The 17311-nt window shown below is 38.3% G+C and overlaps 1 protein-coding gene and 1 long non-coding RNA gene across 3 annotated transcripts; one reads left to right on the top strand and one right to left on the bottom strand.

Annotated features, from left to right (window-relative positions):
• Positions 1–260: 260 nt before the first annotated feature.
• Positions 261–7981, bottom strand: LOC149113334 (uncharacterized). The gene is made up of 6 exons (XM_089288244.1): positions 7878–7981; positions 6597–6672; positions 6443–6473; positions 2774–2914; positions 905–1069; positions 261–682 (listed from the first exon to the last, which is right to left on the bottom strand). Exons 2-6 carry the CDS (start codon positions 6666–6668, stop codon positions 396–398), a joined length of 696 nt encoding a protein of 231 aa, XP_089144370.1. The 5' UTR covers positions 6669–6672; positions 7878–7981; the 3' UTR covers positions 261–395.
• A 4474-nt stretch (positions 7982–12455) lies between these two features.
• LOC149113333 (uncharacterized) lies at positions 12456–16227 on the top strand. Of its 2 annotated transcripts, none has more exons than XR_016206779.1 (4): positions 12456–12608; positions 13712–13736; positions 14554–14691; positions 15932–16227. It is a non-coding gene; the product is annotated as an uncharacterized LOC149113333 (long non-coding RNA). The 2 variants fall into 2 exon arrangements; XR_016206778.1 differs by having other exon boundaries at positions 12466–12608; positions 13712–13742.
• The last annotated feature ends 1084 nt before the right edge of the window (positions 16228–17311 follow it).

The raw sequence follows: 17311 nt of genomic DNA, 5'->3' as shown, positions 1-17311 counted from the left end.
CATTTGGTTTAATTTTAGAGTTGGTTGATACTTAGTATGGAGAGGAGCTCGTTATGGGAGTTTTAAGGCTCATTAACACGAGTTAGGCACATTAACATTGGTATAAATTTAGTTTTCAATTAGACTAGCTGCATCTTGTGACACTTTTGGATTCAGTTTTCTGTAGCATTCTCGGCATCTTTTTCTTGTCATAACCTTCCCACAATGCAATACCAATGCAAAACCAATCAAAGCAAAGCTCATCAGACAAACAGTCAAACTGCTTTTTAAACCCCTTTTATTGCCGTACTACTTTTACAATTAGTTCTTCCTGCATGTGTTCAGCTAACATTAACCCAAATATCTACTAAACTACAACTGAAGCCGTTTTGCATGTCCAGGAAAGGAATGCGCATTCATTTTCGGCCGTTCAATTGATGTCCAACAGCTACATTCCCTGCGTTGGTTCCTTGTTGGCCAACATTACCAGCGGTGTTGCCAAAGTACATCTGACGTTTGCCGTTCCATTGGTGTCCAACAGCAACATTCCCTGAGTTGGTTCCCTGTTGGCCAACATTGCCAGCGGTGGCCCCAAACGTCATCTGACGTTTGTAATACGGGATATATGGCTCTGGGATGGCTGGGATGTATGGCTGCGGGATTTCCGGGATGTATGGTTCCGGAAGGTAAAGTGAGCGTGCCTCTGTTAAATAAAAAGGCATTCATTACAATTGAACAATAGCCCGTAGTTTTCTATAAACATAAGCGGGTTTTATATATTTCGCGCACTAAGCAGACAAAACAAGAAGATTGATCATGAACATGACAACAGATCACAGACACTTCCTGTGCACAGAAATAGTGGCCAAATAGCTTGAAGAAAACTTATTGATTACACTGATATTTACCAGTTGCAGTGCCCCACCTAGTTCTCGTCGGCCGTTCCATTGATGTCCGACAGCAACATTCCCTGAGTTGGTTCCCTGTTGGCCAACATTGCCACCGGTGGCCCCAAACGACATCTGACGTTTGCCAATATACGGGATATAAGGGATGTATGGAAGGTACTGTGGGTCGTTCAGTCGTGTTTCTATGAAAAAGGCATAATATAATTTACTAAAACCCGTAGTTCTCGTTATTATCGGTGGTTTTATATACTACGCTTGTCAGATCGGCAAAAATGACTTTTCATGGACTTAACCCATAGGCCTTATACTAAAGGTGATCCTTCATAAGTTATTTTTAGACATGGTACCCAGTTCTTCCGAGGATGTTACTCGCGCGATGGGTGGACAACGGAAGCGACTTTCTCGAAACTACCTGAGACAAAAGAGCGGGAATTAATGTTATTGTATATGCGCTCTCAGCCCTTTCTTTTTGTTCGGCTCGGCTTTCGTTTGTTTTGTACGCGTGCTTTGTACTGTTCATTGTTTGGCCGTTGACTCGGTTTTAGGGAGTTTAATTAAGCAAACTCTAACGGCAACGGAAACGAGTACAATGGCTGAGTAGGCCTGCATTATAATTCTTTGCTCAATTCTTTGCCGTTGTTTACAAAAGGTCACAAAACAACAAAGTGAGATTGCCACATTCTGCATATTTGAGAGAACGTGAACTATACGACGATCAATTTTTAAAATTTCTTTTTCGAATTTTGAAGCTGTCTCACATATTCTGTCTGGGATATTTCTCACATATAGACAAACTAAATGAATCTTTATTCTCGCGAGATTCGTGGGTTGAAAATAAAGTCGTTTTTTGATCGACGTTGCCTTTGGCGTCGTTGCCATTGCTGTTTAAACCTCTTGCTACTTGGGCGGCGAGCGTCTGCCTGCACTTTCGACCATCTGTTTGTTCGGTTGCCTAGCTAAGAAGTAGAACCCACCTCGCCGGCCATAAAATCCGGCGTTCCATTGATGCCTGACAGCAACATTCCCCGAGTTGCTTCCTTGTTGGCCAACGTTAGAGAAGAGTTAGAGAAGATCAAGGTAAGAAAGTAAATCCCCCATATAGGCCTTATACACAAGGTAATATCTCGACGTGATACCCAGTTCTTCCGCGGATTTTGCTTGCACGATTCGTGGACAGCCCAAGCAAACTTTCTCGAAACCAACATTGCTACCGCTATGGCAAAACGACATATAATGTGGGTCGTTTAGTCGTGTTTTCATATGAAAAATGGACATAATAGAACTAAGTAAAACCCGTAGTTCTCGTTATTATCGGTGGGTATTTACACTATTCTAGATGTCCGACAGCGACATTTCCAGCATTGGTTCACTGTTGACCAACATTGTCAGTTGTGTTGCCAAACAACATATAACTTCGGCGGCCTACCGAAATTTGATGGAACAAATGCTATCATATTTATGTCTATCAAGACTTCTTTTGTTAGCTGCTTAGAATTGATCATTGTTTTAAGTTTCTGATCCGAGGTAAACAAACCCCTTTTACCTTTACGGTTAATATTACGGTCAGGAGCTCCGCTATTAGGCTTGGCGAAATCTTTATACTATAAAACAAATAGATTCCATGTTGCCATGCGTCTGTTCAGTAATAGATTACAGAGGATATCAAAATGCATGTGGTAAGAACAACAGTGACACACTCAGCTATCGCCTCGTGTGCCACGGTTTTGTTCAAAAGCTGGATATAAATCCCAAGACCGGAGCATAAAAACCTTTTCATGCTCTATTCATCGCTTACCGAAATAAAATAAGCTATATATTACGGCAAGTTATGCCGAGATCTTTATCTCAGTTTCGATACATTTACATGTACAAGAAGTAGAACCCACCTCGTCGGCCATAATGTCCGGCGTTCCATTGATGCCCGACAGCAACATTCCCTGAGTTGGTTCCTTGTTGGCCAACGTTACCAGCAGTGTTTCCAAACGACATACCGCCACCGTAGTACTGTGGGTCGTTCAGTCGTGTTTCTGAACAAAAGAGCATAGTACAATTGAGCAAGAGTTAGAGAGGATCAAGGTAAGAAAGTAAATCCCCCATGTAGGCCTTATACACAAGGTGATATTTCAGTATGATAGCCAGTTCTTCCACGGATGTTACTCGCGCGATTCGTGGACAGCCCAAGCAAACTTTCCCGAAACCAACATTTATTTGTTTTTTATTTATTATTTTACTTAACTTTATTTATACACGGGTAAAACATCAGGACTTAAAGTAAATACTAAAATTGCATTAATTACATTGTTAAGATACTAATCTACTACTAATTAAATCTGATAACAACAAAAATAAAAAGAATAACAAAGTGCCTGCTTTCCATGAATGCCGTGTGATCGATTAACTTATTCATTATCAAGAAGGAAGCCCCTTGCAGCCGGATTTAAAACTAGTAAGAGTTTGTGCTTGCCGCAGATTGGTAGGTAGGCTGTTCCACAGTACTGCACCACTTTAGCTGAAACTGTTTTTTAGAAAATTGGTACGGGGTTATGGAACAGCTAGTTTGCCCTCACAATTCCTAAGAGAACAGCTAGATATTGCACTCCGATCAGTTAACATCGATTTCAGATAATTAGGGGCGAGAGCATTAAGAGATAGATTTATAGACCACAGTGGCTGTTTTTAATTCTCGTTGAAGATTACGTTTTTGCCAGCCAAGTCTAACAAAGAGATCTTCCGCGTTGGCATGATATGAAGAAGAGGTCAAAATACGCGCAGCGCGATACTGTAGTTTTTGTAGTTTAATGGAAAGAGATTTACTGCAATTATCCCCATACGACACTGCAGTAATCGAAATGAGGTTGAACTAAATCATTATAGATGCATAGGAGCGTTTCAAAAGGACAAAAGACCTGCTTCGCTTCAAGATGCCAATACAGGAGGCATTTCTTTTTTTTTTTTTTGGGAAATATGTTCGACATGTACGTTCCAAGTTATGTTTTCATCTATATATACTCCAAGATATTTCGTAAATTCTATTTGTTTTATGGAATTGCTATCGATAGCAAAAGACGGGAGTCTATTGGAAGTATTTAATCCTTTGCCTTGAACCAATCAACATAAACTCAGTCTTAAGAGTGGTAATTTTGGTTAGATCATCGTTCATATTTTCCTCTAGATACGCAACATCGTTACTGGCAAAGGTCAAATGAGTATCATCCGCATACATTCTAGGATGTGAGTTAACAAGACAGTTCTGTAAATCATTTATATAGAGTATAGAGAGGAAAGATCCAAGGATTCCACCTTGAGGAATACCGCAAGTTAAAGGTTGGCTATCTGAGACAGGGCCATTTGCAGAGCATTTCTGCGTACGATTATCCAAGTAGGATTTAAACAAGTTAGACGAGTTGCTTCCGTCACCATAGGCTTTTAATTTAGATAGCAGTATAGAGTGATCGGCGGTGTCAAATGCTTTCTTCAGATCTAGAAAAATCGCTGCATCAACATTACCTTCATCGATATTAAAAGCCCAATTATCTCTGGTTTCGAGTAAGGTAGTAGCAGTGGAGTGAACGAAACCCTGACTGATTGCAGGAAATTAGATTACTTTCAGTTAAATATTCGTAAAATTGATAGTATACGATTCACTCAAAGACCTTAGCCACAAAAGGAATTATAGAAATAGGGCGGTAATTATTTAAATCGGAACGTTCTCCCTATTTCAATACAGGAATTACTTTTGTGGATTTCCACTCAGTAGGAAAACCACCGGATACAATAGTATTATTGAAAATGGCAAAAGAGAACTTGCGACCAGGCAGCACACTCACGAAGAAGTTGTGCCGAGATTTTATCTAGTCCCGTCGCTTTAGATTTACAAAGTTTTAATAATAATAATAATAATAATAATAAAAACTGTTGAACACTCAGTGGTTTTGAGTTCGAATTATCTGTTCGTTCTCCTCAATAAAATCTAGGTAAGACGGAGTGTCTCCATTCTGTGGATGGCATTGATAAGTTTCAGTCTAATACTACAAAAATGATCATTAAAAGCAGACAAAAGTTCCTGCGGATCGCTAATGCTACTGTTATCCAATTTAATCTCTTTTGCAGAAGAGCTGTGGATTTTTCTCGAAGTAAATTCATTAATTATTCGCCAAGTCATACTGAAATTACTTTCGTTTTCACGCAACGCATTTTTGAAGAATTGTTCCCTAGCTCGTTTGATTTCATTGTTTACAGCGTTGCGACATTTTTTAATTATCAACCAGTAACATGCATTTCCAGAACGAATGGCCTTCACTTTGAGAACATCTTAATAATGCATTCTTTTCTTCAACTGAGGTGTGATCCAGGGTGATTTAGATGCCGGAATGCGTTTTGTACGCAGTGGGGCGTGCTTATCAACGCATTGGAAAAAAATTTTTTTTTTCCAAATGTCCAACATAACGTTTGGGTCATCATAGCTGTTTACCCTGTCCTAATCCTGTGTTGAAATACCAGAGCGAAACCTGGCGGAGTCGAAATTGTTGAATTTCCTATAAGTCAATGTAGAAAAGCCTATAGGAGAATTGATGAAGATCTTACGGAATGCATAGACGGCTTACATGAGACACACCAGCGGAAACAATATTATTCTGTCAATTTGTAAAAATGACATCGATCAGAGTAGAAGATGTGTTAGTAATGCGAGTTGGACTATCTATTAGTTGGTGACGATTATAAATATCAGCAATATTGGTTAACAACACTGTGTTGATATCAGGTTGCGGAGAAGCCTAATTACATCGCTACCGGTAAGGCCAAACGACATATAATATAGTGCATGTGTCAAAGGAACCGAAGAATCCACTCCCAGGGTGGATTCTTCGGTTCCTTTGACGCACCATGATCCGAGAGATCTTGAATTGATCTGTTTAGTAAAGAAACGCAAAACCCGTTTTTGGATTCTTTAGGATTTAAGAATCCAATCTTGCATTTTTTTTTTTAAAGAAACGCACCCTAAGTAAAACCCGTAGTTCTCGTTACTATCGGTGGGTATTTACACTCTTCTTAATGTCCGACAGCGACATTTCCAGCATTGGTTCACTCAGTGTTGACCAAAAGTGCCAGCGGTGTTTACAGACTTCATATAACTTCGGTAGCCTTGCGAAATTTGATGGAACAAATGTTATCATATCTATCTCTGTCGAGACTTGTTTTGTCACCTTTAGATCAAATAACATCGCAGTATAATAAGATTATAAATTTTACTCGAGCTTCATTAAATCGATAGTAACGAAAAATAAGTTGTGTAACATTTTTTTTCTACGATTTTGTTGAGTTTCTCTTAAGTAATTTAATTTAGACAATTTAGAACCAATCGGTTACTTGCATCTGGAACCGACAACACTAAACACGCTTTAAAAGGGTGATGGCTTCATCTATTTGTGTGACCTCTTGTTGACGGACCATAAGGGTAAGCTCACGAGCCGCTAACCAGAAATATAATTTGACAGTTCTTGGAAATAGTGATATTGAATCTAAAAATGCTAAAAGAAACCGACTGGTGCACTAACCAGTATCTTTGTCTTTGCCTTGATCTTCATCCTGTTAAAGAAAAAAAAAATCGTGTGTGTGAAAATACTGCGAGCAACAATTCCTTACTACAGATGTTGCCCTTGTAAGAATTAAACCCGACAAACTACGCAGGTATAAATATATTGTATTTACCTGAGCTTGTTTATCGAGAGGGAATGACGCTACCAAGGCCCAAGTTGTTATGAAGAAAACAAAGCACTTCATATTCCTTGAAAAGTAAACAAATGAAATATGCAGGTTAAATAAAGTTGCCTAAAGCGGAGTTATGTTAAAGCGACACGAGACTGATTTGCAATCTCATTGTGACACTAAAGGCTGGTTTTCACTAGCGACGGGGTTAAAGTCATAGTCGTAGTTGGAGTCATAAGCTAAGAACGTTTACGACCTAGTGAAAGTCGCCTATTTTCCAGTGACCACTATAGACTGACGGGAGTCGGAAGCAGAATCTGAAGAACCAACCAATCACAAGCTCCGGAATCGAACACTGGGATTGGTTTATTCTTTTGCTTCCCGGACAGACGACGCAAGAAATGAATGGAAAACAAAACTCAGAGCTACAAGCAAATTTACACATCACTCATCTTTACACCACCAATTTTTGTCTACCACCTCCGACTTCAAACTTCTCTCAGAACTTCCAATTAGTTGAAAATTGACTTAAAATCATAATAGAAGAAGGTAGTAATTCCGCAGTGCTGTTCAAAGAGGCGGAACTATGAGGATTTCTTTCTAAAATACTCTGATTGCAGTTTGAAACAACAGTGGCACTCTCAAACAAAGTCCCAAAATTAAACGGTCGATAAATCAAAAACTTCTGAGAGTGTTAAAGGAACAGAGATCGGAAGCTAAAGGAGCAAAAGTATCATCCCACCTTTCGACCCCATCAATGTGTCCGAGTTAACTCTCGACGAAAAAAGCGTTCCTATAATCATCGCTTCCGCGCCCTTATCCGTGTAACGATACATCTATTTAATAAAATGTGCTTTGGTAATTCCTGTGAATAAATGTTTCCACATTAACATCATATAACTGACTTGAAAAGAGAGCCAATTTTTTTTTTAACTCTGTTGTTTAAAAGCAACAAACAAACAGTTTTCTAAAATCTTGGCTGCATTATCACGATGAGAAGTTTTCGGCCTATCTTTTATCTCACTTCCGAAACCGAAACGAATTCACGAAACACGTGTATACCATGAGAATGTGGAAAAACCGTGAGGGAAACAAAGCATCAAATTGCACATCCTTCATTGAAATACGGTAATGAGTTTTCACAACTACATGTACGTGAAAACTGAAAAAAGATTTCTAATATGCCATAGGGATTTGGCGGGACTCGCCTAAAAATTTGGTGGTATAAAATCCTCGCCTTTCATCGGTCAATTTCAAGGACTTTATCAATAACAGAAAACTTACTGCGCTAGAGTCTTATCTTTTGATATTGTCCTCTGAGACCAACCTTCTTCCAAGATCAGCAAAACCTTCCTAACAGGCTAGCTCTCTATGGAGAACTGAATTGATTGTAACCTGTGACTTTCCCTCCTTTTAAGAAGTTGTGAACATTTAGCAAATACATATGAAATTGACAGCCGTAAATTGGAAAACATTTTCATTGAAGTTCAGTTGACAAATGCCGGGACTTGCTTGCACCTGTGAAGCTTGGGAACAGCGCATGCCCAGCAACATTTGCCTAGGTAGCCTTCTAAATATTTACTTAATGAAAAATTTCCCCGAGTGAGAAAAACGCTAAAATCCTTCTAAGAATAGAAATTTTGAGAGCCTTAAGGTGCATCAAAACTAATTTCCTAACCAAAAACTGTTCTTGCATTCCCAGACCCAAGATTAAGGCTAATATTATGGACAAAAATTGCGACCGACACACCATGCTTTTAAACAAAAGAGGACAAAAGGCTACGCAGTGAGTCAGATTTGTCAAGTGTTACTAAGGGAGTTGCCATTTCGGTTCAGTAATTCTCTTACTGAAAAACCGCCCTTAATTTTTGCCCATTGTTTTGTGGTATTAGCTAGGTTCCATCTAATAATAGATTGATTGACGGAAATACACGGAAAACTGGCATGACCAAATTGGTCTTTGAAAAATATCACTTCCCGTACAATGGTGACAATAAGTCCCGTTTCCAATCTCTGAACGACGTATCTTCCACCAAGGAATTTAATCATTTTTGTTTGCTAAATCTGACGTTAAAAAGACATGAACTTGAGTTGTAAGCTTGTGTGTTCGTCCAATGCTTAATAACTAAATCTTCCCGCGATAAGGTATCACTATTGGTTACCTAAAATAACTACTTTCCATACTAGAATGTTTGGTTCTTGAGAGTAAAATACAGTGGCATAAAGTTGTCCTCTTGAAACGATTACTTTCTGGTGCCATGACAGCAAAAGGTTTTTTGTTAATAATGTATTTGGGGAAAAGAACACTTTTTCTACCAAAGAATCTAATTATTTTTCTTTGCAGTTTCTGAAGGACAAAAGTTCTCACAATTGAGCTATGTATGCACACGCTCTTCTGTTGTTTAGTCATTACTTGTCACGTGTAAGTAACGATAAGATATCACTATTGGTTACCTTAAATAACCTTTTTCCAGCTAAGAATGCATCGGTCACTGAGATGAAACTAAACAAAATTTGCCTTTTGAAACACATTATGTCCCTGTAATACAGACAATAACTGTTTGAAATCACCACTCCGGAAGTAACAACATATCGTTTACCAAAGAATTTAATTATTGTTGTTTGAAGATTGAGCTGTGACTGCACACGCTCCTCCGTTGTCTATTTATTACCTCCAACGTGTAAGTAACGATACGGAATCGGCACTACTGGTAACCTGAACTAAGTCCCTTCAGCCAAAAAATGGATCGGTTCTTGGAGATACAAATGAAACTGGCAAGAAACTGGCATTTGGGCACATTTTTTTTTTCCTGTGTAATGATGAAAAGAACCTGTTTAAAATGGCCATTTCGAGGGTAATAACATGTCGTACCCCAAGGAATTTAATTATTTCTTATTTGAAGAAGTTGGAAAGGCATAGAATTCAGCTGTTTCTAATTTTGCAACTGCTAAACATGAAATTGACAGCTGTGTAGTTGACAAGTATTATTGAAGCTGTCAACTGTCAACTCGAAAAATGTAGAAAACACTCGCCTGCGGCTCATTTCCTTCGTGCTCTCAAATGCCCGGTCGTGTTTTATCGGCTTAGATTTAGTTAGCAAAAACTAAGCAGTTTCCCTTTTCGAAAAGGGAAACTGCTTACATAGTTGTCGACAGCTACGTTTTTTCCTTGTGCTGGAATCATTGGTTTAATTGTCGACAACTATCGAAACATGATACACATTTAAGCTTACGTACAATTTTTTGCGCATGGGTGGTGAACGTTAGTTCCCAAGCTCTCGCTGGCCTGACTTAGTTTTCGACCACCAACACAGTAATGTGTAAAATGCTGGCATCGGACACAATTAGTTGCCGATAACATTGAATTGTAGATAACAAATAGTTGTACATAACTACATGTGTAGACCATGGAGTCCCTTATAGTAGCAATGCAGGTTTTACCAGTTGTGGCCTGAGCGTTGTGTTACAGTTCAGTTTCGCCTCTCTAGCTTCTGCTGATAAGAAAAATCAAGAGAAGGTCAAGGCACTCACCTTGATTTTCACTTGGAATAATTAAATACCTTGGCGCACGATGATAAGTCACTATTTTTCATTTAGGCTGTTGTTACCATTTCGCAAGAGATCATTGTTTTCAACGGTCAATTTTTTACTATGTTTAATGTATTTTACGGAACCAATCTATTGATTGTTGGACGCTGGTCATTTCACGTAGCCAACAGTGATATCCAAACGCTACTTACATAAGGAAAGAAACAATATAACTACAATAATAGAGAGGAAGCTACATCAACCTTTGCTGGTTTTCATGTGCGTTCTCCAATCTGCTTAAATTGGAATTTGGAGATTTGAGAAACTCGGCCCACGTATGGCACCGAGCCGAAATCGGAACCAGGCCACACTGGTGGGAAGTGTGCGTTCTGACCACTGCCCCATCTCAAATACCCAAACTATTATATAGTAGGACTGAGGAGTATACAAGTATACGAGTATGATTGCGGGGCACAAAGTTCAGTTACCAATAATCGCAATTGCAACCATAATAAAATTGGAAAAAAAAAAGTAACAGAGAAAAATGTGGGCACCTTAATTGTTATCTCGGGGACTAACTTCACTCATGCAAAACATTTTCTTAAATATTTTGAACGTCACTCGGGTAAATAGAATGTTTCCTAAGATCCAATGAAACATTTCGAACGCACTATTGTTTTACCATAGGTACATGAATGTCTTGCAGCCCACAAGAAATGAATGTAATCTATTTTTCAAGCCAGCTCGTCTCGTTTCATTTATATCTCCAAGAACCGACCCATTTTTAGCTGAAGGTATAGTTATTTCAGGTAACCAATAGTGATTCCTTATCGTTGCTTACCCGTTGGAGGTAATAGCTAACCAACGGGAGAGCGTATCCAGTCGCAGCTCAATTGTGAATGCCAGCTTCTTCAAATAAAAATAATTAAATTCTTTGGTAAACGATATGTTGTTACTCCCGAAATGGTGATTTCAAACAGTTATTGTCTCCATTACAAGGATATAATATGTTTCAAAAGGCAAAATTTGTTTTAGCTACAGTTTTGTCTCAGTGACCGATCCATTCTTAGTTGGAAAGAGGTTATTTTAGGTAACCAATAGTGATATCTTATCGTTACTTACACGTGACACGTAATGACTAAACAACAGAAGAGCGTGTGCATACATAGCTCAATTGTGAGAACTTTTGTCCTTCAGAAACTGCAAATAATAATAATTGGATTCTTTGGTAGAAAATGCGTTCTTTTCCCCAAATCCATCATTAAAAACAACAACAAAAAACCCTTTTGTTGCCATGGGACCATAAAGTAATCGTCTCAAGAGATGAACTTTATGCCAGTTTACTTTACTCTCAAGAACCAAACATTCTAGTATGGAAAATAGTTATTTTAGATAACCAATAGTGATACCTTATCGCGGGAAGATTTAGTTATTAAGCATTGGACGAACACACAAGCTTACAACTCAAGTTCATGTCTTTTTAACGTCAGATTTAGCAAACAAAAATGATTAAATTCCTTGGTGGAAGATATGTCGTTCAGAGATTGGAAACGGGACTTATTGTGACCATTGTACGGGAAGTGATGTTTTTCAAAGGCCAATTAGTTCATGACATTTTTCCATCTATTTCTGTCAATCAAGCTATTATTAGATGAAAACTGGCTAATACCACAAAACAATGGGCAGCAATTAAGGGAAGTTTCAATAACATTTGTGTCGCAAGTTGAATTAAGAGAATTACTGAACCGAAAGGGTAACTCCCTTAGTAACACTTGACAAATCTGACTCTGCTTAGTTCTTTGTCTTCTTTTAATTGTTTAAGCGCGTGGTGTGTAGGTCGTAATTTTTGTGCATAAAATTAGCATTAAACTTGGGTTTGGGAGTGCAAGAATATGTGTTGGTTAGGGAATTTGTTCTGATTCACCTTAATGCTCTCAAAATTTATATTCTTAGAAGGAATTTACAGTTTTTCTCGCTCGGCGAAATTTTTCATTAAGTAAATATTTAGAAGGCTGCCCTAGACAAATGTTGTTGGGCATAGGCTGTTACCAAGCTTCACAGGTGGAAGTAAGTTCTGGCAAAATTGTCAACTGAACTTCAATGAAAATATTTTCCAATTGACAGCTGTCAATTTCAGATGTATTCGTTTAAACTTCTTAAAAGGAGGGAAAGTCACAGGTAACATTCAACTCAGTTTCGTTCGTTCGTTTCGGTATCGGAAGTGTGATAGATCACAGGGATAATTCAGCCAAGAGTTTAGAAAACTGTTTGTTGGACTTTCCAAAAACAAAATATATATATATAAATGGCTCTCCTTTCAAGTTAGTTACATGATTTTAATATGGAAAGCTTTGGCCTCAGGCATCAGCAAAGCACATTTTACTAAATAGTTGTATCGTTACACGGATAAGAGCGCGGAAGCGATGAGTATAAGAACGCTTGATTTTTGTCCAGAGTGAACCCGCGGACGTTGATGGGGGTCATAAGGTGGGATGATACTTTTGCTTTTGTTTCCCATTGTCTGTTCATCTAACTCTCTCAAAAACTTTGATGTATTTACCGCTTTTGGGCTTTGTTTGAGAGTGCCATATTTTTTTTTTTTTTTTTTTCGTATGTGTGTGTTTTGTGTTTTGTTTTTGTTTAAAAATTTGTTCATTTATTACTTTATTTTATTAATTTACAAACACAACATAAATAGGAAAAACTAAACAAAATAATAAGAGGAAAATAGTAATATTACAACATAATACTTACTCACAGTACAATGTGCTAGTTAAGACTATATCATCGTTTAGTTTGTATAAGCTAAAACAACACAGTTTGTAAATGTCCATGGAATGCCACTGTTATTTCAAACCGCTATGAGAGTATTTTGAATAGAATTCCTCATATTTCCAACTCTTTGAACAGCACTAATGAATTGGTACCTTCCTCCGCTATGATTTTATGTCAACTTTCTGTTAATTTACGTTATATTTTGGCATCCTGAGAAAAGTTTGAAATTGGAGGTGGCAAACTAAAAAATGTTGGATTAAAAATGTGTAAATTTGCTTGTATCTGTGATTGTTGTTTTCGATTCATTTCTTACGTCGTCTGTCCTGGAAGCAGAATTAAGGATAAACCAATCACATTGTTCGATTCCGGGGCTTGTGACTGGTTGACTCTTTACCTCCTGCTTCCGACTCCGGCAGTCTAGTTTTCACCGGATCATAAACGACGAGCTTATGACCCCGCTTACAATTTCGATTTTCGACTCTCACGAGGTCGTAATCGTTTTTAACTTATGACTCCAACTGCGACTATGACTCCAACCCCGTCGCTAGTGGAAACCAGCCTTTAGTGTCACAATGAGGTTTCCAATCAGTCTCATGTCGCTTTAAAATAACTCCGCTATAAGCAAATTTATTTAACCTGCATATTTCATTTGTTTATTTTTCAAGGAGTATGAGGTGCTTTGTTCAGGTGAACATGCACAATATCTTTATATCTGTGAAATTTATCGGGTTTCTTACAAGGGCAACATCTGTAGTAAGGAATTGTTTCGCGGGGAATTTTCAAACACATATTTTTTTGTTGTTGTTGTTTAACAGGATGAAGATCAAGGCAAAGACAAAGGTCCTGGTTAGTGCACAAGTGGTTTTTTTTTTGTTGTTGTTGTTAGCATTTTCAGATTCAATATCATTAATTGCGAAAACTGTCAAATTAGACTTCTCGTCAGCGGCTCCTGAGCTTACCCTTATGGTGGGTTAGCCACAAGAGTTCAGAAAAAAAAATGACGCCATGCCCTTTTACAGCATGTTTAGTGTTGTCAGTTCCAGACGCAAGCGACCGATTTGTCCTAAATTGAATTCTTATAGAGAAACTCGTCAAAATCGAAGAAAAAATTATTACACAACTCATTTTTTCGTTACAAACGATTTAATGAAGCTCAAGTACAATTTATGATGCTAGTGCGATGTTATATAATCTAAAGCTAACAAGACAAGTCTCGACAGAGATAGATATGATAAAATCTGTTCCATCATATTTCGCAAGGCTGCCGAAGTTATATGTCGTTTGGCAACACCCCGAGCACTTATGGTCAACATGCAGTGAACCAATGCTGGAAATGTCGCCGTCGGACAACCAAAATAATGTAAATACCCACCGAAAATAACGAGAACTACGAGTTTTATTTAGTTCTATTATGTCTTTTCTTTTTCTAGAAACACGACTAAACGACCCACATAATATGTCGTTTGGCCATACCGGTAGCAATGTTCGTTTCGAGAAAGTTTGCCTGGGCCGTGCACTGTTCGTGAGAGTAGCATACGGAGAAGATCTGGGTATCACATTTAGAGATAACCTTGGGTATAAGGCCTACATGGAGGATTTACTATTTTACCTTGATCTTCTCTTGTTTAATTGTACTATGTTTTTTTTCTTCTTTCAGAAACGCGACTGAACGACCCACAGTACTACGGTGGCGGTATGTCGTTTGGCAACACTGGTGGTAACGTTGGCCAACAAGGAACCAACTCAGGGAATGTTGCTGTTGGACATCAGTTTAACTTCGGATATGGCCGACGAGGTTAGTTCTGCTTCTTGTACATGCGAATGTACGAGATGTTAATAATAAATCTAGGTGTAACTTGCCGAATATATAACTTAATTTCTTTTAGCAGGCTCTCAATACAGCGTGGAAAGGTTTCTCCGCTCCGGTCTTGGGATTTATACCCAGCGTTTGAAAAAAAAAAGAAAAAAAAGTGGCACACCAGGCGATAGCTGAGTGTGTCATTATTGCTCTTACCACATTTTGATGTCTTCTGTAATGTCATTATTACTGAGCAGACGCACGGCAACATGGTTGATTGCAATAATTAACCATAAAGGAAAAAGATGATTTGTTTTTCTTGTATCAGAAACTAAAAATATATATATATATATATATATATATATATATATATATATATATATATATATATATATATCAATTGTGAGCATGTAATTGTTCAGCGTGTGGTTTAACTATTTTTGCACGTTAAATTTTCACAAACTATACCCAATAAGCGTAACCAGGTTTGTCGAAATTAAACACGCAATATACATATGTCGTTGCCGGGAGCTAGGTCTTAATAGTAAAAAACGAAGACCAGTATCGGTCTTAGAGATTCTAACCGAGGCCGCAGACCGCCGAGGTCAGCACTTTCAAGCCCGAGGTCACGATTTTTCACTTTACCGACCGATCCTAATCCGGCCAATAACAATGTTTTTTTGTTTTTTTTTCCTTGCGGTAAATTGGGTTACAAATGTTTTTGTTTACGCAGCTTTGTCATTAAATCGGCTTATATACAGTCTATAACCCTTTCGTAAAAAAAAATCTTTGTATCGAGCGTATAACTCAGATACAGATTTCTTCCGAACTACTTTATGTTAGTTGCATTTAGTTCACCAGTTAAGGTCTCCCAAAAGTGTTTCTTCGGTGTGAAATTTTGAGCAAAGTTCGAAGTTGTACTACAAAAACAATCTCTGTCAGTTGTTGCCTGATCTCTGTTTCTTTTGATTAGCCAGCCTAATGGCTTGGATTATTGTTTCAGGCCAGTAATTAAAAATAGTTCCAAGTTACCTGATCCTCGTTACTTTTACCTTAATTAGCGTTTAGTTGCTTTTGTTCAACGAACAAGGCAAAAAAAAAAAACAATTCTTCATATATCTTTCTTGTTAAGTCCATCAAAAATCGTTTTTCCCGATCTGACAAGCGTAGTATATAAACGTATCGATAATGAGGAGAACTACGGGTTTTAGTGAATAATATTATGTCCTTTTCATAGAAACACGACTGCCCGACCCACAGTATCCTCCATACATCCCTTATATCGCGTATATTGGCAAACGTCAGATGACGTTTGGGGCCACCGGTGGCAATGTTGGCCAACAGGGAACCAACTCAGGAAATGTTGCTGTCGGGCATCAATGGAACGATCGAAAATGAATGTAGATTCCGTTTAAGGGCACGGAAAACGGCTTCAGTTGCAGTTTAGTAGATATTTGGGTTAACATTGACTGAGCACATGCAGGAAGAACTAATTGTAGAAGTAGTAAGGTAATAAAATGGGTTTAAAAAGCAGTTTTACTGTTTGTTTGGTGAGCTTTGCTTTGATTGGTCTTGCATTGGTATTGCATTGTGGGATGGTTAATACAAGAAAAAGATGCCGAGAATATTACAGAAAATTGGATCCAAAATTGCCAAAAGATGCAGCTAGTCTAATTGAAAACGGAATTTATACCAGTGTTAATGTGCCTTAAAACTCCCATAACGAGCAGCTCTCCGCACTGAGTATCAACCAACTCAAAAATTAAACCAAACGCAAAAATCTCGGCTGGTAACATTTAACATCCTCCCCACTCCCCTCACTACTTTTAATCCCTATCACATTATCCCTCCTTAAAATTTCGGATTTTTTTTTTTCTTTCTTTTGAGGGCACGTGCGTATTTTCTAATAACTTTTTGCATAGGCCTTTGATTATTTGCACCTTTCTAAGTATCAGTACTGATATAAATAATGGTAAGGAGGCTGAGTGGAATCAAATGCGCTCTGTATAATCACCCGTACGATTCGCAAATCGGACAAATTAGGCCTGGGAGTCTGATTTTTTTACTCGGGCTTAGCGCGAGTCTTAAAATGCCAGCGTTTTGGTCGCCAAAAGGGGGGTCATGGTCCCAGGCGTTCCATGCGTAGACCATGGAAACTGGGGACGAAAAACGCGACATTGCTATTCGTGACAGAATGCGGCGTTTTGCGAAGAAAGTTTTGGCAAGAATCGCACCTTATACGTTCATCTCACATACAAAGATGTCGATCGTTTTCAGAAAGGGTCGGTCCACGAAATATATTGCTTGAAAGCCAGCCAGGTAAGCAAAGTTCACGCTCGAAACGTTCTCGTGAGATGACAACTGAGCCGACTGCGGTATGAGTTCAATCTATGAGAACACTGGCAAAAAATAGGCAGTCAATGACGGTATGTGGCTACTGCTGTTATTATTTAGAACATTGCAGTAAAGCAAATCATATTGCAATAAAACGAGGTAAATACAAAAACGTTTTTGGACTCGTAGCTAATTAAAAACATACGACTTGTTTCTTGCACAGCGCAAAATATGTCGATCTCCAAAGTTGTAAAGATAAGACTTTCGGCGACTTGAATTAAAT

This window comes from Orbicella faveolata, unplaced genomic scaffold, assembly GCF_042242905.1.
Source record: "Orbicella faveolata isolate gen_17 unplaced genomic scaffold, um_ofav_v1 contig_15, whole genome shotgun sequence".
Classification (NCBI taxonomy): domain Eukaryota; kingdom Metazoa; phylum Cnidaria; class Anthozoa; order Scleractinia; family Merulinidae; genus Orbicella; species Orbicella faveolata.
This window is presented reverse-complemented; position numbering and strand designations above follow the sequence as displayed.